Source organism: Grammomys surdaster, unplaced genomic scaffold (genome assembly GCF_004785775.1).
Source record: "Grammomys surdaster isolate TR1022 unplaced genomic scaffold, NIH_TR_1.0 263, whole genome shotgun sequence".
Classification (NCBI taxonomy): domain Eukaryota; kingdom Metazoa; phylum Chordata; class Mammalia; order Rodentia; family Muridae; genus Grammomys; species Grammomys surdaster.
Window position 1 is genome coordinate 3,220,049 of NW_021604704.1, and position 24,195 is coordinate 3,244,243.

The 24,195-nt window shown below is 39.3% G+C and overlaps 1 protein-coding gene across 5 annotated transcripts in view; it reads left to right on the forward strand.

Annotated features, from left to right (window-relative positions):
* Window positions 1–24,195, forward strand: part of Cask (calcium/calmodulin dependent serine protein kinase) — a 337,083-nt gene that overhangs the window by 303,899 nt on the left and 8,989 nt on the right. For 2 of the 5 annotated variants that reach the window (XM_028776008.1, XM_028776013.1), the window contains 7 exons: window positions 2,269–2,337; window positions 3,728–3,763; window positions 5,319–5,515; window positions 9,748–9,863; window positions 16,395–16,475; window positions 16,570–16,650; window positions 20,464–20,666. In XM_028776008.1, coding sequence (XP_028631841.1) covers window positions 2,269–2,337; window positions 3,728–3,763; window positions 5,319–5,515; window positions 9,748–9,863; window positions 16,395–16,475; window positions 16,570–16,650; window positions 20,464–20,666 — 783 coding nt within the window. The remainder of the gene's footprint in view (window positions 1–2,268; window positions 2,338–3,727; window positions 3,764–5,318; window positions 5,516–9,747; window positions 9,864–16,394; window positions 16,476–16,569; window positions 16,651–20,463; window positions 20,667–24,195) is intronic. The other 3 variants (XM_028776009.1, XM_028776011.1, XM_028776012.1) reach the window with 3 other exon arrangements.

Below are 24,195 nucleotides of genomic sequence, written 5' to 3' on the forward strand. Positions count from 1 at the left end.
AGAAAGAAAGAAAGAAAGAAAGAAAGAAAGAAAGAAAGAAAGAAAGAGAAAGAAAGAAAGAAAGTCAGTCCCTGAGGCAAAAAATCTAACAGTGTTCCCAGGAAGTCCATTCACTTCCCTTGTTAAGACATCCCACAGGTAGTTCTTTCCAAGAGTCTGAGAAGTGATCAATTTCTGTTGAGATATCACTGTTCAAATGAGTGACAGATCTCACGATGAGACCCTGATGAATTCACTGAAAGGATACAGGATCCTGTGACCTTTGTAAAAGTCTGCGTATCTGAAGTGGGAAATGACCCGTAAACAAGTACCTTTTGTAGAATAACGCACACACACCCAACATTTCTGAAAACAGATTATCTTCTGGCAATTAGAACTCTTTCAACTTATGAGGTTTTTTTAGTTTTATTTTGTTCATTATAGTCAAAAATCTATTCTTTCTGTATTGAGAGACATAAATTATCATAATAGAATCATTCTTTGGTTGTAACACATTCAGCTCTAATGTTATTTATTGAACCTTATTTTTAAAATTTCCCTGTGGCTCTTCCGAGTATGTTAGTATGAAGTGTAAGAGCTGGGAATGTAGCACAGTGAATGCTTGCTTGGCATGTGTGAGTCCCTGGGTTCAGTTTTTATCACTGTAAATCAATAGATATGAAGTGTATATTTTCTAAAGCTAATTTTTAAGGGCTGGTAGCTAACTTACTGGATTTATGCTTGAGGAAATTTGAAAGAAAGATTGCACTTTTCAAGTCTATAGTGGTGCTACAAACTTCACGAGAAAACAAGTAGAAGGTTCAAGTAGATTTTTAATTGTCAATTAAAGTGTCGTATTTTGTTGAGTCTTGAGCCCCTGTTGGTGACTTCCTATGGAATGTCGATTAATATATTTCAGAAATATGCAGCAGTGCTCCAGCTTCAAGATTCAGAGCATTAAATTTTGTTACTTAGAGTATAAACCTGTCAGGGAAAGAGAAAATGGCATGCATGCATGTATTTTTGTATAAATAATTCTAAATATTCTAGAACCATAGGTTTCTCGTAACATTTCTCATGTGTTGACAACATTCAATAAATAGATTGGGCTGGGGGTGGTGCTAACCCAAAGATAGTGTTAGTTATTGATACAAGTTTCTCCTTTTTGTCAAGTTTTTGAACTAGTCTGAGGGAGACACCAGTATTATACATATAAATTCTATACCTTTAGATATTTGAAATAAATGATTTCCTCCTCTTACCGTGTTCACCCCCAACATAGAAACACAACTCTTTTTTTAACCCACCTGGGTTTGGACTCTTCTTAGCTAGGACAAGGCTTCTCTAATGAAGACTCTCATCCACTTCCCCCAGAACCTATCCCTACTGAGTTGAATCCCTGAGGATGACAAATAGAGATCAATCCACTACATAATGTTTGAGAATGTTCCTCTAAAGGATCTCATTCTATTTCAGGCTAACCAATTCCAGAAGTATTCTTTCAGTATCCTAGAGAGAAACATATCTTTTGAACAGAAGTTGATACAGAACTCTACAAATGAAATGTCTTAAAGGACTTTTTTTTTCTGATAGTTGACTTGGACACTAAGGAACAGAACGTGGAAAGGATTCAGAGTAGGTTGTACAGCAGAAAGTGTGGGCTTCTGGGAAGTCTGGCCACAAGTCGAGCATTACTCAGTCTGCTAAAATGTTACAAAGAAAGAGATTTACTTTCTGGTGCAGCTTTCTCTTTTTACCCCATTAGTAATATTTATTCTAGAAAGGTCTAAGATGATTACAACATGTAAAGCCTTTTTCTTAGGCTCATTTACTTTCAGTGGAGTTATGGTGATTCTTGATAGTGGGGTACCTCAGAACAATAAACTACTTCTCAAACCTATTCTTTAACCTATTCTTTAATACGAAACTAGGAAGTTGAGATCTTCAATACGATAGCATTATAATATTTGTCATTGTGAGCCCTTTGATAAGGTTCTAATATCACTGTACTGAGGGCCCAATTAAAAAAGCAAAGATTGTAGAATTTTGGATACAGGAGAATAATCATTAATCAATGACAGCACAGCCCTCACTTATAATATGGGAATCTTCAAACTGCAAAGAAAGGATTTTCATACTTCTGTGAAATCATGTATGTCAGTCAGCATGGCACCTCTTATAGCGTTAGCCTCAGAGGAAGTAGCTGTCAGACGGTGGTTGGGACTGTTCATTTGAATATCTGTGTCTGTGCTAGTGCTCTGTGTTAATGAACCTTGTGTCTTATTACAGAGAGATTCCCCCTCCACTTCCAGACAGTCCCCTGCTAATGGTCATAGCAGCACTAACAATTCTGTTTCGGTAAGAACTCTAGCTCCACACAGCCAAGTGTGACAATTTTGTTGGTGCTCACCTGCCATGAGTGTTTAGTTACATGTGTTCAGTGGAAAGACTGTCTTCTGCAGACATACACAGCGACTGCAGCAGCCTTGCAGTTGACTCCTGGAAAAACCTTCCTCAACATTTCCTTCTCCTTAAAAATCAGTCACATTTGAAGAAATGTAATTCAAGAGTGCTATAGTTGTTCTAAAAATACCTCTCAGCCACCCTACCAATACATATGGCTGCTCAAAGGATATAAATAGAAATGTGTTTAAATTTCTTTAAGAATTTTTTAATTTAAAAATGATAAATGTAAGGGATTTTGCAGAATAAGCATTTGGGTGTTCTCGGGCTTCATAGTTTTCCATTCTGAGGGATATCAACAACATCTTTTAGTTTCCGCTATCTAAGTTTACGAATTGGTGTGCCCTCTTGTTATTGTGGTACGTGCACATATTTTTGTGAATTATAAGCCTTGCCTGGATATGAAAAGCAAAAGGAACTGGCTTCAAACTGCACTTAAGCCACGCTGGTATCACATCTTTAACACAAAGTACATATTTGACTTAAACTTGGAAAGTTGCCATTTTTCAGAACTCTCCATTTTGGAATATAGAACGAATCATTTAACCAAACAAGCATTTACGTGCGCAGGTTTGCAGGTTTGGGGGATAGCCAAATCTTCTCTTACGTTGCTGACACTGCAGCATGTCACCCAGCTGCAATTCTGAGACTTCTAAGAATGCAGCAGTGTTGCTTTTTGTTCTGATTTTTAATTTGCCCTTTGAGAATATATCAACTTTCTTATCCAACCAAATCATCAGTCATTCAAAGATCATCTCAAACGGAATGATATCCCAAGTATCTAAGTAAGAGAAATTGTATAAGAAAATTGTCTATAACTGTGTTTCCAATGTGAACCTAGGTTCTCAAAAAAATTCCTTTTTTATATTAACATGTAATGCTATTAAGATGGTAAAAATCCATAGAGCCATTAAAATTTTCAAAATCTAAATGGTTGCAATGATGAAGTTAAAAAAGACAACCGTTCTTTTGTGCTCAGGGGGTTTTGTAATAGGCTGTTTGAACCGCAGTGGCTTTTGTGTTGAAGATGCTGAGTTGTTTCTTAAGAACACATTTTCTCTCTGCTTCAACTTACCTGCTTTCTTCAGCTTGCTGCTAAATGGCCTGGGTTTGATTTTTTTTTCCTAATAACTCAACATTTCTAAGAAATGTAATAATGTATATGATCTCTTTACAACTTAAATCTAGTTCATTTTTAACCATATTGTAACAGAAACACACAAATTACTTTGTACTCTTGACAAGTAAATGAAACTGTTTCTCCTGGGTTGGCTTTATTCTACAGGACTTGCCATCAACCACCCAACCAAAAGGACGACAGGTGAATAGATACCCTCTATAGAAACTCTCTAAACCGAGCTAATAGCCGATCCTTTATTAACCCTTTCCATCCCATGATGTCTGCATTTTGGACCATAACATTTGAGCATTGAAAGCTTGTACCATTTCATTTTAACACATACATGACTAATTCTCTATAAAGATTTTTTTCCTCACATCTCTGTAACTGTGATGGTTATTGTAATTACAACCTGATCATTTTTTGCTGGCAGTAAGGAGGTTTTGGTCTTAGAGAATCTTACCTGCCTCTGGTGCATACAAAATTCATAGAATTCTAAGTATAACTAAAAGTCATGCCCTAATGAACAATTTAAGGCACTTTTCTGAAATTAAAAACTGAATTAAAATTAAATTTCTATTTGTCTGTGTGTCTAAAAGTTACATACACTGAAACACAGCATCAGTACCTTGGTCTTCACCCTGATATGCCTGTGCTAGTTTAGAAATGCTAAGTGTTGTCCAGCATCGGCAAGTAGCTTTCAAACAGCCAGCACCTTTAAATTGTGTATTTTAGGTACAAATGCAGAGATTTATTAATTTTAAGGGCTGGGTTGCTAAAATGAAATATCACACAATAGTTCCAAAGCCTTCAGGTTGGTTTTACAGTCACTTAATATCAATAGATAGACTCATGGGAATGTTTTTCTTGAAATGTAATGCTAAAAAAAGTACTAAATCTTATTTTAAGTTAAGAATTGTATAAATTAATGATTAGTAGAATATTCCCACAGTTTAGTCTCAAGATTTCATAACTGGGGCAACCTTGGATATATAGTGCCTTATTTTAAAGCACTTAGAATTCCAGTCATTCATAAAACACTGCTGTGTTATAACCCCTGTCTGCTAATGTGTCTCCTCAATTCACACACCATAAAGCTCGGGGCCTTGAAACATGCATGCTTTAATGCTCTGTGCTGATTTCAAGTGTTACATTGTCAAAGCAAGGGTTTAGAGTCATCTTTCTTCTCCCAGAAGAATAAAGCACAAAGACAAAGACAAAATCTCTCTAAATAAATAAAGCTGTATTTTCAACTTTTTAATATTGTTTGGCTTATGTATAGCTTTATCTGCAGTGTATAAACACACTGCCTGTTGTCATGAAAGCATGGCATCCAATGTCATGAAAGCAAGATCCCAACCTAGAATTCTTGCTACTTTACCATGAAAACTTACCCTGAATACTAGTCTCTATGCCTTAAAGGCTGCCTCATGGTCATGGCAATGTAGCCATACCATCACCATGAGCATAGCAAGTTTTTAAATTGGTGAGCTTAATTATACTATTACTAAAAGCAGAATTTGTTCAACAAGTATTTTAAGTGTTCCTTCCAAATAGAAACAGCGAAAATGAAGCCCTACGGCACCCTGTTTCTAGTGGTAGATGTTTATTGTGTCCTACCTCCATACATCGTTTCAGCTTTCACCATCTGATGTCCTGTTGTGTTGTCACTGCTGACGTGTGGTTATTAGAGTAGCATTCACTGTTTGTCTTCACATCACCATGGCCTCCGTTCTTACAAGCTCTTGTTTTATAGATCTATGTAAGAGCACAATTTGAATATGATCCAGCCAAGGATGACCTCATCCCCTGCAAAGAAGCTGGCATCCGGTTCCGAGTTGGTGACATCATCCAGATTATTAGTAAGGATGACCACAACTGGTGGCAGGGTAAACTGGAAAACTCCAAAAATGGAACTGCAGGTCTCATTCCTTCTCCTGAACTTCAGGAATGGTATGTTTTTGTAATTTTATGGTGAAACTGAGCCTTCTCTTCTAGTTCTCAATTTCATATTTTATATTATAAAACCTGCTTCGTAAATCCTTTTCTTTGGTAACTATATAAATTTCAGTTGTGTAAGATCAAATCCAAAAATCAGTCGTCCAGGACTTCTCAATCTTCAGCTTATACTCAGATAGTGGTTCCAGTTACATACACACTTTCCATATAAGGAAAAGATGGGGGAGACCAGCTGGGTGGCTAGCTTCAGATCATTTGGGCAGAGCCCTTAACTGCTACAGACCATTCTAATCTCTTTAGAATGGCCTTTTCTTCCAGATATATCCCTAAGTATCCTTTCATGACCATCCTACCTCAACATCAGGAAAAAAAAATCTTCAAGTCCCATGATTCAATATCACTCGAGGTATTTAAAAATGCAGCCTGTTCCACTGTTGAGAGAAAGGACAATCAGAAGCTTTGTTCTTGTCCTTACCATTCTTTAAGAATGTTTTTTCTGAGTTGGGGGGTGGGTAGCTCAGAAGTAGATGCTTGCCTGGTATACTCTGGGCTCCATCCACAGAACAAGAGACAGAGACAGAAAGATGACCTGTTCTGTTAGAAGGCTTAAGCTGTAGAGCAGAAATCAGACAGGCATTTTAGAGCCCATTTAACTGAGAGAAGACAGGATGTGTATCATCTATTAAATGTCCATAATCTATCCTCTTAAATATTAGCCCAATATCTACCAGAAATCTACTACAAAAAAAAAAAGGTTATTTAATACCTGGTTTTGTTTGTTTTATGTAACAAATCTTAACCTGCCAAAACCTGGAATTCTGCCACTCCCTAACCTATATCCCACAAAAATACTTGAACTTAGTTAAAAGTAACCAAAAATATTGAGTCCGTAAATATTTCCTCTTTTTCACCAGTCCTTCTCACTATTAAAGAGTTTTCTTTGGTTAATCTCTTTAGCTTGATTGCCCCTTTCAGCTATCTCATGTTCCCCAAAACTATTCTTACATTTAGAACGTTAAAGTAGATGAGGGCTTCAGATGCCATGCTACAAATTGGGGAAATGGGGCCCAAACAGAAGCAACAGCCTGCCATCTGGCACTGTCTTTCAGTCTGATCTTGTGCAGACAGTTTAACATAAGCAGGAGGAAAGCAGTTTCTAAGTCTTTATGCTGCTGCTGCTGCTGCTAATGATACATTTCACAAGATGTCTTCTAGAGAGCAGTCACATTATGAGCATTTATTCAGAATAATCATGTGTGGGCTGCAGATGTAGTAGCCCAGGTGATGAAACTCTGGGTGTGATTCCCAGCACTGAGTAAAGCAGGTATGGCAGTGCAGGCCTGCGGTCTAGCACTTGGGAGGCTTAGACAGGATGGTCACAAGCTCAGGGCCATCTTTAGTTACACAGAGAGTTTGAAGCCATCCTCAGATACAGGGTCTGTATTGAAAAAAAATGTTAAAGGAAGAAAAACAAAACTCCATAGATTCCAGGTTTCTTTCTAGTTAGAGCGGTGATATAAATCATGTGCTCTTAGTCCTCTTCAGAAATTTGAAGAAACTACAATGGAAAAAGGTTTGCTTCTCGTCTCTGCTGAGGTCTAGACTGTTCAGATCAATCTTTCTGCTGCAAAGAAAAACTGCTGCAGAAAATAAAGGGGTGTTTTGTTTTGCTTTGCTTTTTAATGGGCTTGAAAGCGCTGAATAACTCAAAGGGTACTGGGGAACTCAACAACCAGGTCCTCTATGAGAACCTTTCATCAAAGCCTTCAACAAAATCTTATTGTACCAAGTATCCATCTTACCAAGAAGGCATTGCTATTATGCCAGAGAACCAAGAGTAAGACCACAAGCTTAAGGAAGATGACAATCTGTCAGGAACCCTTCCTTACATTGGTAGGACTATCAAAGTTGGTATACCAGAGATAAGAAAAACAGAGGCTGCAGCCGATACCCGGTTCTGAAAGATATCTGTATTCCCCCCGAACACCCACACTTCAGTGTCATCCCCTTCCCCACATCCTGACTTTCTGTGTTTATAACCCCTGTGTGAATGAATTACGATTTGAGAAAAAATAAATAAATTATTTTTTAAAAAAAGAAAAAAAGAAAAACAGAGGCTGGAGCATGGTAGCGTATACCTGTAATCTCAGTACTCAGGAAACTGAGGCAGAAGGATTGTGAGTCCAGTCTGGCCTGTATAGTAAATTCAGGGCTACTCTGGACTACATGACACACTGTCTTGGGGTGGGGTGGGGGGATTCTAGATTATTTCTTGTTTACAGAAAAATAGGATATACTAAAGACATAGCAGCACAATTTAAAAAGCAATTCAGTCAGCGGGGTATTGTAGAACCCATCTGAATCCCCATATATTGTGCACTAAAGCAAGAAATTTTCTAGAAATTCGAGGATAACCTAATCAACATAGTGAGATCCAGGCTGCCATGAGCTGCAGAGACCCGAGACCCTCTCTCACAAGGAAAAATAAATTCAACTCTCCTGAAACTACAAGTTAAAGAACTGGTTTTTAATTTCCTGAGACAAGGGTAGGGATATAGCTCAGTAGTAGAATGCTTGCCTAGAATGTGAAAAGCCTTTGGGGGAGCTTTGAACTGGGAGTGGTGGCTCATACCTGTAAATCCCAAAGGAGGATCAATTTAAAGCCAACCTCATTTTCATAGTGACTTTGAGGCCAGCCTGGGCTATATGAAACCTTGTTTTTAAGAAAAAGAAAAAAAGTCAGACAATATGGTGCACATTTACAATCCCAGCACTCAGAGGTACAGGCAAGAGTATCAGGAGGGCTAAGTCATCCTTGGCTACATAAAGATTCTCAAGCCACTCTGAGGCACATGAGAACCTGGCGCAAACAAAACAAAAGAAAATTCAATAAGGCTTTAAAGAAGACAAACAGAGAAGCATTGCATTGATTGACTACAAGACTCAATATTGTAAACATGTCTATCCTTCCAATATTAATTGTACCAATACAATCTCAATCAAAATTTCAAGTTTTGAAACTGACAAATTTTAAAGTTGCATGAAGAAGTTGGAGAGTTGACTCAGAAAAGAATTAAGAGGACTAGCTAGGCAGTCATGAATCTGAGTTCATATCTCAGCACCCACATAGCAAGCCAGATGTATCCCTATAACCCCAGCGCCTAGGAAAGTAAAGACAGCAAAATCATTACAGCTTGCTGATTTCCAGCTTATCCAAGAAAATGTGAGCAACAGGTTCAGGGACAGACCCTGACTCAAAGGAATAGGTGGAGAGTGACAAGGGTACCCAATACTCAATACATACATACATACATACATACATACATACATACATACATACATACGTACATATGTACATAATTATCTATAAAGATTTTCTGGAAATGCACAAATTCAGGAATAGCCAGGATGTTCTTGAAGAAAGAACAAGGTCTTACTCAGCCAATAACCAAAACTCACAAAGGTATAGTAGTTCAGAGATGCTCAGCTAGAACAACTAAAGAGACAGAATCAAAGCACTTTTATACCTAAATAGCTACTTTCTATGTAGCAGATAGCATTGCACAGCAGTGAGGGACGGTCTTATTTTTATATAGCCGACTAGGACAATTGAGTACTTATAAAATACAAGCTAAGTGGTAGGAGGCAGGGGTTCTTAACAAAAGAGACTGGACTCCTACTCCACATGATAAGAACAAAAAATTCTTACACAATAAAACATGAAAGACAAAGCTATAAACTTTAAGAATTTCTGTGCAATTTGTGATGCAATTTAGTTTGTCAGAAATATTTCTTGAGGTTGATATGTGAAAAATTCCTAGAAACATGCCTAATACTAAGCACTAAGCACTTAAAACAGGCTAATGCATAACAATTCCAGGATGCAAAACAGGCCTGCCTTGCCTCAGGATCCCTCGATCATCACCCCTGAATCTCACAACCACATGTTGAGAGTTCAGACCCTTATTATCAGCTAATGTGGGCTCAAGGAACACAGCAGTTTTAACCTAAGCCTGTAGTCTTAAACCATTTCCAAGAAGTTGTCATGAAAGCTGAAGAACCCTCTTTATGTCCATGATTTCAAGAACTGAGGAGGAACAGTTATCCTATTGTGTGTAGCCTTCAAATGACTTTTTTTCTCTTTTCGCAACATAAAATTGTGCATTAACTTTGTTGGATTTTCCCCCTTCTCCCTTTCTTCCTTCTTTCTTTTCTTTGTGTACTAGGCGAGTAGCTTGCATTGCCATGGAGAAGACCAAACAAGAGCAGCAGGCCAGCTGTACTTGGTTTGGCAAGAAAAAGAAGCAGTACAAAGATAAATATTTGGCAAAGCACAATGCAGGTAGGAAAAGCATGTCTGTTTCTGAGGCTGGGTCAAGCATCTCCAAGACCTAGCTAGGTATGCTGGGTCCCTGGGATTCTCTCCTCTCTGGCAGAGAGATTGACCTTAAAAGGATAACCCTCCCTCCTAGCTCCTCTTGGTCCTTGGATTTGGACCCATGACAAGTATTGGAGACAAAGATACACAGAAGAACTGTGCTACAGAGGGTTCTGTGGCTGATTTGAAAGGGCATGGGTAACATATATACTAACTTGAGTTAGTTTCTGTGACTATTCACCTTCCCTGTTGTATGCCCTTTCAAATTCTCAAAAACACAAAGTGATTAGCTAGGCCTTCCCTCCCCTCTGTCTGTATTGAAGCTGGGGTTTAATTGAATCATGGGATTTGCTGTTGTGTTAAAAACTGAAATGCACACCAAGTAAAGTGTGATGGATCATTGCACTTGAATTCCCAGAAGACTCACAGCATGTCATTTAAGCTGAAAGATCATATGTGATGGTATACGTAATTTCAATGACTTCTCAATGTAACGCCTTCAATAAGGAACTTTTCCTGAGAAATTAAAAGTTGGCATTAGCCTAGTAGTTCCCAAGATTTCAGAAATAACTCTAAACTATCAAGCATGTGGCCCCAAAAAGTCAAGTGACTGCAGCCATCCATATGCAATTCAGTGTATCTCTGAGAAATCTAGAAAGCAGCTTTCTCTGCAGCGTTCTAGCATGCATCAATCACCATGTGCTAGAAAAAGTTCTTTGGGACTTCTGAATTCTCCTTTCTTAACCAGAAATTAAATGTAAGCATTTCTGAACTGCTGTATAATCCAGAATGAATGTGACTTTCCACATGGATTAAGTTGGAATGGCTCAATTCAATGAAGGCTCTTTCCATTCCCATCACGTACACTCTACACACTCTTACTCCTGATTAAAAGTATACTTTATGTACTACCGTGGTGCACTAGCCACACAATGGCTTTTATGTTTGTTTAATAAAGGAAAGAAATATGTAAAGCCAATATCTAAATAGACTCTAGCAACCACTCTGTTCAAGTGGCACTGTTTGAAAAACTGTATAGTATCAGCAGAAGCTAGCTTAGCCTGAGATACCAGTACTTGTTGCCAAGTTTTCTTACTTGCCTTTTCTTCTTCTGTCTGCTTTCACCCATCTAACACAATGTGACAAGCACACAAGAGATTAGTTAAATCTAAATCACATTAGTTAAATACAAAACATTTAGTCTGCTGGGGATGTGTATATCAGTAGTAAAGTGCTTGCCTAACATATGCAAGGCCCTCGGTCACATCCCCAGTATCCAAATGAGAGAGGATATTTTCTAATTCAGCTTGTCAGTTGTATAGTGTTAAATGACACATAAATACTGGTGACATTCAAATTAATTTAAACCTACAAAAGCAGAGAAATAGCTGGGTAAATCTGCTAATATGTCATTAGTTTTACAGTCTACTAATTGGAAAGTGTATGGACGTCAGTATTCAATTTGTCAATATTCTTTAACTTGGCTCTGAGGATAACTAAGTGAATTGGTCAGAAAACTTGACCTCTCCAACTGTTAACAAAGGCTTAATCAAATCATTTGTTGAAGAATTTTGCCAGAGAATCAACATCCAATCTGAAGCTAAGTTGTTCTCATTTCCCATGGTTCGTGTTTTCTGTTCTTGGAGCACTGGGGCATCACTGTGGTTCTTCCATCATACACATTTGGATTCCCAGTGGTCAACGTAAACTATTCCTGCAACTGTGACTATCAGCCTCATAGGCAAGCTGAGGCAAGATCATTAGTTCACTCAAGGAAGTGTATGACTTGGTCACTTAGCTCTCTGAGGCCTTCAAACCAAGCAATCAGGTTAGCCAGTCAAGGCGGTCCTTTCTAATGCTAAACCCCAGTGGATCTAAGGTTCTTTCATTACTCAGCCTGGCAAAAAGGTACCCTCATGGTAGATCTGAGTAATCTTGCAGTACCCTATGTCTCTGGCTGTAGCCCTCTGAGAAACACTCCCTGTCCAGGTTGGAAAGTATTTATCCTTGATTTTAGACAATAGGATACAATTGTTTTCTTCTCCATCCTTTGGCCTGACATCCTCCCCATATCTCAAACCATGCGCCAAAGTTCTCAAAAACTTCAACTTAGGAAAAATAATCTTAGTTGCACAGGGGACAGGGCCTCCACTCTTTTTGTTGCCCTTAGTGTTTTCCTAACCATGAGCCTCTTTTTGGCATCCAAATAGTCCATGTCATGCTTGAGGGATTGTCCTACCTGTCCATGTTTATCTGGCTGCCTTCAAAGGAGTCTGAATACCTTGGAAGAAAAGTCCTTGCATAGTCACTTATGTTTCTTTCTGCTTGTCTGTGAGTCTCTAGACAGAACATTGCTGTCAGGGATCCTTCCCCTGAAGAGTCATGAGTTCTCCTTCCTTTTTCTATCCTGGCCTGTCTGCAGTATACTTGCCCAACTAAGCTTAGCATTTCTTTCTGTCACTATCTCTTCGGCACTCCTCCACTTTATTGATGAACATTTTCCTCTTGTTTACCCTAAAATCCAGAAGAACCCATTGCTTATCATTGTGTTCAAGAGACCAGGCTGTCAGCAGACAGTTGTCTGCTTTGGCTAGGATGAGATTACCTCATGAATGATCAGATTGTCCATATAAAGAATTGCTGTCAAATACTGATAGCCTCCCTCTATGCTATGACAACTTGGAAATAGTGTATTCTTTCATAACAACAACTAGCCAGATGCTCACAGATCAAACAATACAGCTCAAGGATTTCTTTCAGAAACTGACTAGGAAATACAGCAACTCTGTTCTTTCTGTGGTGTGCAGTAATTCAAAATAAGGCCATGGGTTTTGTTACCCATGTGTCCATTGATGACAAGGTCTAAATCTTATAATCAAAGTTGGAAACTATTTGTATCATCAAGTAAAATAAAGAGTAGAGACTTTATCAACAGCACCAAGAATGGAAATCATGACATCCAAATCTATCTTTTTATCACCAGGAAAATTCTCATATCTAGTTAAAGCAGAATTCTGTGTAAACTGTGCAGCCTACATCCTACATAATAGAGTGGCATAAATTTTATTCATACACAGTATTTAAATAATTTTATGATACCACATTTGAAAATCAGGTTATGTAACATAAAACTTTGGGTTTTCAACATCCCTTGGCAAAATAATAAATGCAACATCACCAAGCCACTTCCTTCCTTTGGAACTATAGGTTGCTGGTGTCCATTTTAGATAGACATTTTATTCCCTATTGCCCCTGCATACCCACATGCCCTGGCTTTTTTGCCTGGCTCCCTTCATTCAACCACTTTAGCTGTCTGGCCACTCCAGGCTAATGCCACTAGTTGAGATTCATTCTGAGGAGTTTTTGTTTGGGGGTTTGTTTGTTTGTGGTTTTGTTTTATCTTTGGGGGCTTTTTGTGCAATATTTGAAGCTACTTACAGCCTTTCAAATGGAGGCAAGGATTCAGTGTTAACTGCTTACTTTTTTCCTACCAATATAGTTGCTTAAATACTTAAGCACCTGAAATGTTAAGTAGCTTACCAGGAAAACAGAGAAATATAAACAAAGTATACCAGGCAATAGTTCTAAATTCCTGGGAATAAATTATATTATGGTATGTGTAATATTTATATGAAATATGGTTTCTACACGCTCATGAAACCTTTAACCACATGTATCTGATACAAACAGTACTGTCACCTGCTAGATCTGTACTCCAGAGGCACTGAGCTTCTTAAGTCCAAGACTTCAAGAAGGCACTTTTAGTTCAAGTTACTGACTTAAACTTTTTAACAAATTACAAAGTCTATATTCATTTTTTTAAATGTGAACCATCAAAACAGTGGCATTTAGTGTCCTGAAAATACTGCTTATGTGGGTATATATCAACATAGAGGATTTCTGGAATAGTATTCATAGTTATATTTAAATTATGTTTAATACTACAAGCTGTCCTAAAGAAAAATGGCATATAACCTCACTGACATTGCCAATTTTTTTTAATAATAGAAGTAGGGATTTAGTTATAGCTTGGTGATAGAGTACTTTATTAGCATGTGCAAGGCTCTGGGTTTGAGCCCAAGCTCCATAAAATATAATAGTAAGATAATAGGCACACATAATTAAAGACCACAGACGACTCTGGAATGCACAAAGTAAAAAATGAAAGGCCCCTACATTTATTCTCTCTAAAGATGGTTTCTTATCATTCACACATAAAATTTCCATATACATGCTAGCATATAAAATCTACTTGGCTTTCATATAAAGGTATGATTGAATTTGTATTAAAATGAGTTTGTTTCTTAATGTGGTTTATTTACCTTGTGTTTAAAATATTGCATGATAAAGTTTATTTTGTGCCTATTATACTTTTGTTTTACTAATATATAAAAAGTCATATTTCAATGACCCCTGTACATTTTTCATGCTGTCTCACTCCCAATGGCCTCTGTGCATGTAAGTAACCTGTTGAATAACTATGCCTCTGTGTCTTTAATGATTTCATTTTATTAAGCTCTTTTTTCTTTAATCAACAAGCAATTTAAACCCTCCATAAGTTCAGTCTTTAAGTATTCTTTTCAAATATCCTGTTTTGTTTTTCTCTGTTGTGTTTTGTTGTTTTGTCTCGCAAACCTATGACTATGTGACAATTTCATTTAAACCAGAGTAACCTTTTCATGCTGCTCATTCATGGTTCAAATTCTAATATTCTACCTATCTGTTGCTTCATTTGTGGCGTATTGACTGTTAATCCCTAACTCGTGTACTTTTAGACAATGACCAAAACATAAATAAGCAAGACTCACATTAGGGCTCTGTAGAGGGAGAGAGCGGTGTCTCCCTTTCAGAAAACTTCATGTCATCGTCATCTTGATGGTTTTAATAGTTTAAAACACATCAGCTTGCTGATACACTTCTTCCCATAAGCACACTTTTCCTTGATGGACATTGTATTCAGGACAATAGGTACAGAAAGCTATGCCATAAGGACTCCTGCCTTTACTTCTGCAGTTCCCGTCATTCCATTCGCACTGCAGCACAGTGAGGTAACTCCACCACAGAAAGTCTCGTGTACATTTTTATTTTGTGTCCGTGACATCCTGCAAATGTTTCTCCAATATAAGCTATTTCTGGAGAATATGATCTAAAGATTTTTTTTTACTTAACTTTTATAGAATCAAGCTATCAAAAGAAAAGAAATGCACAAAGACTCATTAATATGTGCTAACCTTTATTTTAATATATTATCTTCCTTTATCTATATATTTTGAGAATGATACTTTTTGTTCATTTTTGTGTTTGAGATGTATTGCATTCCATGGTATGTTTTTTGCATCATAAAGTTTTGCTACTGTGCAGCTCACACACAAGTAAAAAGGACTGAGCTGATTCTCAAGATCATGTGGCCATATTATTGCAGGGAACAGAAGCTCTCTGAATGATTCAACCATAGAATCCATTTCACTAGATTATTTTTCCCACTTCAAATCCTGGGAAAACTCAGTATTTTAAGAAGGAAACTTCACTGTGTACTGGGGATGGGAGGCAGGGATACAGGAAATACAGACGTAGGATCTCAGCTTTCTCGGGAGAATTTTCAAACATGTGTGACAATGAGACCACATTGGACTTCAACAGCAATGATAATTCACTATGATAACTTCCCCATATTGCTTGAAATTGTTCAGATCATAGTGTTGTTAAGAGGCAGGTTTCAGAAACACATTTTTAAAGTATTTCTTTCTTTAATGTCTCTAAGCTCAGGCTGTCCATGATTAGTTCCATCCTGTTCATCCTAATTTACCACATAGCTTCCTCTATAATTAATGGCTGACATGGTTTCTGGGCCAGGAATGCATGCTTCCCTATTTAAAATCCCAAGACCTCAGTTACGGTAGAGTTGGTGAAATATTCAATTGAAAGCTTGTAAAACTCCTTCCAGAACTTGGCTTTGACAGGTTTCAACATGCCGCCTTCATCACTTCATAAGAAGTAATAAAGAGCAGTCCCATGAACTACAAACTGGATAACCATGCATTTCTCACCCATCTCTGAAAGCGCTAGAACCGGCCCTCCTCGCTTGCCTTCAGTTGCTCATGCTCCACTTGTGTTGGTTGCTGCCCATAGACTCTTTATTTAGTATTGCCAATTTCTTAGAATTGTGAAACTATGAACAGCATGTGGTTCTGAGTTAATTCAAATGATTTGTTGGAATACTGCATGAAAAAAATAAAATGGTATCCTCTAGAATTGGACTTTCCTGCATGTACTCATCATATCTTTGGTTGTTCCTGGTTCTTTGAGTCATTTTCATGGGCTTAAAAATGAAACATTGTCCCATAATGGCACTATGAATTAAATCACATGTAGGCTACATGTCGTAAGTGGGATTCGTGGTGTTACTGTAACTTAATTTTTCCAATAAAATTGTAATTCACCTACATGAGCTACCCATTCCATAACTTACCTTTCTTCTAAATCTTTACATTTTAGTGTTTGATCAATTAGATCTTGTCACATATGAAGAAGTAGTCAAACTGCCAGCATTCAAAAGGAAAACATTAGTCTTATTAGGTAAGTTTAGCTGTGTGCTTATTCTTACCTCCAAACTGTTTTACAAATGTTATTACTAGTTGTTAATTTTTCCATTGTTTACAAAATCACATAGGTGCACATGGTGTTGGGAGAAGACACATAAAAAACACCCTCATCACAAAGCACCCGGACCGGTTTGCATACCCTATTCCACGTAAGCAATAGATCAATCTCTTTGAATTCTTTTCCTCCTATCACATTCTTGTCACTGTAATGTGCATACTTTTTCTAATTACCAAAATAGCAACTGTTTACTCTAGGAAATTTGTAAAATCCAAAACGAAAGCAATGCAGAAAATAAGGTTTTTCCAAATTCTTAGTATTTCATGGGGGTACACCATTAGTCTATTACATATTTTGTAACCTAATTTTTCCAGCCATATGTCATAAACATGATCTAGAATGATTCTTTAAAAAAATAAGCTTTACCTTTTCTCCAATTTCTCTAATGCAACCCTGTTTCCTCCACTCATTATCTATATTATTGACTTCCTGTCACCTTTAAAGCCCAGTCCACGGACTATCTGTTGTTTGGAATAAGGAATTCAGACCTATAATATTTTTCAGTCCCCCTTAGTAGTCTATTTCATATTGTCAACCTCCGACCCTCGTTCAATTTCCTCAACTGTAAAACAGAATAACCCATGGCTGTAAAAAGGGTTCAAGACTATGTATATGGAATAGGTGATGGCTAAGTCATAACTACCTGACCTATCATTATTACATCATTATTCATATTATTCAATATCTCAATTCCAAAAACTCTCCAGAAGTTAGGTCTCTGTTCAGGTTAGACAGAGCAAATGAAGAATGATTCTAGAGCTACAGATGTAACCAGGGATGCTAGCACATACCTGTAATCCAGCACTCAGGAGGCATAGACTACAGAACAGATGTAACCAGGGATGCTAGCACACACCTGTAATCCAGCACTCAGGAGGCATAGACAACAGAACCCCTGCAAGTTTGAGGCCAGCCAGGGCTACATTTCTAACCCATGCCTCCAAAAATAACAAACCAAAAAAAAAAACAACAACAACAACAACAGGAGAAAATGTCAAGACTTGTTTCTTCCTGCTGGGTGCTCAAAAGCAAGGACACTGTACACCTCAGACAGCCAAGGGGCTTCAAAAAGTCCACAAATTAGCATGCAAAAATCTTATTAAGTATTGCAATTGGTGCTCCTGAAATTTTATAGTTATACATTTTGAAATGCTCTTTCAGTTTTCATGTCTGTATCATGAATACAATGAGTTTGGGTAATGTTTAGTTTCATCTTGATCACATAGAAGTTAAACTTCCTGGTTATTAAATGCCTAGTTAACTAGCTCAGTTTGAATCTGTCATGCCTTGTTTGACCCCTGATGCATACACACTGTGCATTACCTGACATAACTGAAGATTAGGTATGCTAACTAAAGCTTTTTGTGTAACTGGAGAAAGCATTCTTTCTAAGTTGCATATATTCATCAAAGAGTAGCATAAATCAGTCTTTACTCAAGGAATGAAGCAGTACAGAAGAAAGATAGTTGAAAGATGAGAGAACAAAATCAGGGAGGAAAAAGGAGGAGGGGAGACAAAGGAGTGTGTGTGTGTGTGTGTGTGTGTGTGTGTGTGTGTGTGTGTCCAGTTATGTTTGACTTTTACCAAAAATCTAAAAAAAAAAAAATTTAAAAGGCACAAAGTGATTTTGGCTCACAATTCAGAGATGTCAGTCCATGGGTGGCCTGCTCACTTCCTTGCTGTGAGCCTTTGGTGAGACAGAATACCATGATGACAAAAGCTGATAGCAGAGCAAAGATACTTACCTCATGGCAACCAGGAAACAGAGAAGCCAGGATAGGAATGTGGTTCCCAAAGATATTCCCTCATTGATGAATTACTTCCTCCAACTAGATCCTACTTCCGAATACTGCTATCCCCCAGTAATGCCGCCCAATTATGAATCCATGAGCCGGTTAATCCACTGATTATTAGGTCAAAGCCCTCTTGATCTAGTTGCTGTTCAATGATTGGATGTATCAACTGGGAACCATGGTCTTTAACACATGAGCATTTAGGGGAACATTTTGTCTCTAAACCATTACACCAATTTCCCTACTTTGTTTAACAAAATACTTGCTAAAACATGTTCTGCATATTGGCATTTACTGACTTGGGAGGTGACAAACCCTTCTCTTTGAGTCTTTGAAGGCCATATAACCCCTGCCAGAACTACTCATCTCTGCCACTGAGGAATAAAAATAGCCATAGACAGATTATCAGCAAATATGCATGGTTATGTTTCAATAAAACTTGAAGGCAGAGGCTGGAGATATGGCTCAGCAATTAAGAGCACTTGCTGCTCTAGTGGAGGGCTCAGGTGTGGTTCCCAGCACCCACATGTCAGTTCACAGTAGTCTGTAACTCCAGTTCCAGGGGATTTAATGCCCTCATCTTGCCTCTGTAGACACTAGGCCCACACGTGGGCACAGGCATACATGTAGACAAAATACTCCTGCACATAAAATAAAAATAAATCTTAAAAAACAAAACTTTAGAGGAAAGCAGCCACAGTGGTATACACCTGTAACCCCAGCACTTGGGAGGCTGAGACAGAAGGATTGCTATGGATTTAAGTCCATCTGGAGCAACATACCAAGTACCAGGCTAGCCAGGGCTACAAAGCAAAATCTTGTCTCAAGAAACAAAAACAACACCAACAAGACACCTCTGAAAGACAATTTAACCTATAAACCAGTTCACAACTTCCTTTTGTTTTAGTTCTTCTATGATAACCATAGCCACACCTCTGGAAGCCCATTTGTTTCAGTTTGGTGTGTCTTTTGCTGTATTCTAGCATCCTCATCTATGAAGCGGTATAGACTAGCACTTTCAACATCTGAACTGTCCAATACAGTAGTCCTTTGTGGCTCTTCAGCCATTGAAATGTGGCTCATGAGACTAAGAAACTGAACTATTTCACTGCCATTCATTTAAATGAGAATAACCACACATAGTTGTCCATTCTTTTATTCTTTTTTCTGCAAGGGACCAAAGTAAAAAGAGTGAGTTATGTTAATCTTGGGCCACTCTATTAGTGATATTTTTATTGTGATAAAATATTATGATCAGAGTAACTTACAGGAAAAGGACTTTGTTTTGGCTTACTGTTCCAGAGGGATAAGACTTTATCATAGCAGGGAAGGCATAGCAGCAGAGCAAGAAACTGAGAGATCATATTTCCAACCTCGAACACAAAGCAGAGAGAGCAAACTGGAAGTGGAGGAAGGCTATGAACTCTCCAAGCCTGTCTTAAGTGATATACTTTCTCTAGCAAGGTTCAACCTCTGCAAACAGTTCTACCCACAGGAGACCAAGTATTCAAAAGCTGACCCTATAGGGTCATGTTTTATTCAAAACACCACAGTCATTTCATATCTTTTCTCCTGGTGTGGCATGAAATACGTCATATCAGTGAAATATTCACCAAACAACAAGAAAACGCAGCTGATATGCTACTATGCACTGATAAATATGGTTCTTAAATTGCTTTGGCTTAAAATCTACAGTGTTACTGAAGATGGGACCAGAGGATATGAGACACTCTTTAAAAAAAAAAAAGCCTATTTTTTTTCTTTTGAAACAAGGTCTCTTGTATCCCAGGCTGGCCATGAACATGTAACCTTCCTGTTACCACCTCCCAGCATTGCATCTGTGTGCTATCATTAAGCTATGGCTTAATGAGCTTTCAAGAAACAATTGAGGAGCTAAGTTTATAGAGCTCAGTGGTAGAGTACTTGCCTAATGTACAAAGACATAAATCCCAGCACACACACACACACACACACACACACACACACACACACACACACATATATATATATATACACACACAGAGAGAGACAGAGACAGAGTTGAATAGGTCCATTGGGAGTATAACTCACCAATCCATCTGTTTAAACTTCTCATGAACGGAACTTTGCAGATACAACCAGACCTCCAAAGAAAGATGAAGAAAATGGCAAGAATTATTACTTTGTATCTCATGACCAAATGATGCAAGACATCTCAAATAATGAATACTTGGAGTACGGCAGCCATGAGGATGCAATGTATGGGACAAAACTGGAGACCATTCGGAAAATCCATGAGCAGGGCCTGATTGCAATTCTGGATGTGGAGCCTCAGGTAATGTCCGAGCCACCCTGAACCCACTCCATCTTGCCTGCATGCTCAGAAGCTCAGATTCTGAAATCCAAAATTCTATAAGAAAGCTTTGGGTCACGAAAGTAATTCTCTAAGCTAAAGTACTCAAGACCTCCTGGGTCACCAGTCTAGGATGCAAACTAACCTGTCCCTGAACTCAGCGTACACAAGCATGCATTTAAGAAGCAAATTATTCTCTTCTGCGGCTTATACTCAGAAACCCAGTCAAGTACCCATTTGGGTCTGTGCCTGCCAGAAATCCTACACTCAGGATGGGGCTCTGGCAGTTGTTATCATGGCAACACACCTATGTTCTCGTGGTACAGCCATGCTGGACCAGTAGAGCGTCTGCCAGTTATCTTACCTTGATCACTTGTAAGAAACTGATCCTGAGGTCTGGATATGAAACAGCCATAGCTTAATGAAAGTAAGCGTGAGCGAGCCCGGTGTTAGATGGAGCAGGGATTAAGAGCCAATGTGGCTCTCAGCCTCTGCTGTTTCCTTTCCTGAGAGAGAAATGAACTCCAAGAGGACGCAAAAGGGAGCTAGATCCAGACATGGTTGGTTTATTGACTTTTGTAACCAAGTCATATGTAGGAAGCAGTAGCAATGATGAAACTTGAGAAAGAGAAGGCTGAAGACTTCACATAGAGATTGGCATCACCGTAGCTCAGCAGTAGGGTGGGCACATGCTTAGCGTGAACAAGCAAAACAGAAATGCTTGACAGCCTAAGTTTTCATGCCTGAGCATAAGCCAAGGAGAAGTGGGCCTTAAAGCATAAGGAAAAGGACTCAGGAATGTTAAACATCAGAGGAGGTTACAGGACATGCTGGCAGGGACTCTTAGGGACTCTGATCTGCCATTTCTAAGATGGATCTCTACCCCCACAGCTTTGATCACTTAGATTAGAATACCACCTGCTAGGGTGTGCAGACATGCTCCTGGTTGAGCAGACTCTGCTTCAGCAGGAGGAGGCTTATGTACCTGTCCCAGGCAGGGAAAATCCTGATTGAAAGGCCACTGTGTGTGACTTGCTCTCAAAGCCATCCCTTAGTGCTAAAACAGTCTGTATGACCTGGGACCCGATGGCTCAGTTTCTGAGCTCCAAGATTCTAACCCATGGCCAATAGGTTCATCCATTTCCAGTCCAGCACCAAGTGGGGTTCCTGTACTCAGAAGTTTGAAAATCACAATGAGATCTGGCTAGGGGCTAGGGAGGAGTATGACAGTAAGATGAGCACTGTAGTTTACGTAACGGTTAACTTGGACCTATAGAGAACAAAATATGATGATGTGTAATGCAGATTGATCTTTGTTTAACTACTAATCCCTCCTTACTAGGGATTGGAAAAATCTTCTGGCCAGGGGTGGCTAGAGGCAAAGTCTCAATCCTGGTCCTGGTCTTCGACATCCTCTCCTTGGGTTCCACACTGGTCTTCACCTGAACGTCGTTTTCTGCTGGTAGTAATGTCTCTAGCAGTATGCTGGCTGCAGGGCTCCTCAGATCCCTCTGCATTACCTCAGGCCACTTCCAAGGGCTTTCTGCCTCCCCTGCTGCTGCTGCTGCTGCCTCTGCTGCCGCCGGCCGCCACCACCACCACCACCACCACCACCACCACCACCACCACCACCACCGCTGCTGCCGCTGCTGCTCCACTCATAGCACCCAGCTCTCCTCCCTGTCCCCTTGCCCTTGCACAGCCATGCACTGCTCTGCACTGCTGAGCGGGAATCCCATCTCTCAGCCTCCTCAGGACGTCCACAGCAGATCCTTTCTCCATTGCACTTGGCCCGGCACCTCCTCCTGCCGGGCACACTGGCCCCTGCTGCTCTGAGTGCCGGATGAGCTCACCTGCACTCCTCTGCTTCCTGTTGCCCCTCCTCTCACAACTGTGATCTTTCAGTTCTACTGACTCCTGAGGGCGGGCCCTAGGCATCCTGACCTCTGCCCTAGCCACTATGGGGCTGTGGTTCTGGGGACAAGGATGGTCCAGGGCTATCTGGCCCCTGTATGGACTGGTTGACCACTCTGGTCCCAGGCTCTCCTGCCCAGTCTAGAGTCCTAGCTGGATGCTATATATGGCAGTAGAACCAGGGATACTTATGGAGTCCATACTAACAGGGCTCCCCTGGGCCTCCCTGCCCTCAGCCCTCTCTGTCTCTCCAGGGCTGGGGAACAACCTCATCCTGCTTTCAGGATGTCTGTGGCCATGAGTGACTTACTTTCAGGCAGGGCCTTGTTCTTAGAACGTTTCCCTCCATGCCCGTTTCCTACCCCAGCTGGTTAGATTGAGGCTTCTACTGTATCTCACAGTCTGATTCAACACACTTGTACTGAGCACTAATATGTCACGCTACGTGCCCAGATCCAAAAATCCTAAAGAATCCAAGCTGGTGAGGAGGAAATTCCTTCCTGCGTGTGCCTCAGAAACTATCCAAAGGAGGGAAAGTGCCCTGTGCCTCTTCATGTTTTAATCTGTTCAACATCTACTCCAGCTAAAGCCATTTCTCCCATAGGTGGCTATTGGGTTACCACCTAACACTGGTGCTCAGCTCCCGTCAGACATGTCGAATGTTCTGCCATCTTAGTTTACTGTAGACAATTGGGGCTCAGTTTAAGTACCAATACTAAATAAGAAGGTGTGGTGGTCCAACTTCAAACCTAGAGGACCCTGGCAGTAATCCTAAGCTAGAACAAAACAAACCAGTAACCTGGCTGCTTTCATGTTAGCAAGGGATTGTACTCCTGTACTGCCAGGCCTGGTTATCTTAAGGAGTTCCATCAGTACCTACTGCCATAGATAAAGAAAACGGCCTTAATGGGGGCAAGCAATATTTTCCAGCTGGCAGAAAGTGAGCTTTGGACTGTGTTGGTTTGGTGGGGTTTTTTGTTTCTTTTTTTTTACGTTTTTGTGATAAATCCCAGCTTTTGTGTCATAAGTGAGGTAACTCTGGGCTCTCTCTAGGTCTCCCACCTTGTACATAATACTACAGTTTAAACCTTGATTTTTTTCTTTCAACATGTAGGAAATATATAGGGTAATGAAACCTGAAAAAATCTATAAAGCTCATTTTTCATGGAAATAAAACTATAACTCGAGGAACTAATCTATATCAGTAAAGCAGAAACCATAGAATAATAACTGTATTATGTAATAGGAACTTAATATAATAGTTTTTAACTTGCACTGTATTCTGATTTACCAATCAGAAGCATTACAAAGTCAATGCTAGCTGCTGGGCATAGCTGTACATACTTGTTAAAACCCGTGCTCAGGAGGATAAGGCAGGAGAATCATAAATCCAAAGCCAGCCTAGACTATATCTAAATTCTAGGTTAAATATGGTTAATAGCAGATTATTTGTAGCTTTGCCCTTGCCCAGAGAGAGAAAAGTTGTCATCTGGAGATAAATCTCAAACTTTGTAGGAATCTTAAACTTAAAAAAGAAAAATAGCTGTCTCGAAAAAAGAAAGGAAGGAAGGAAGGAAGGAAGGAAGGAAGGAAGGAA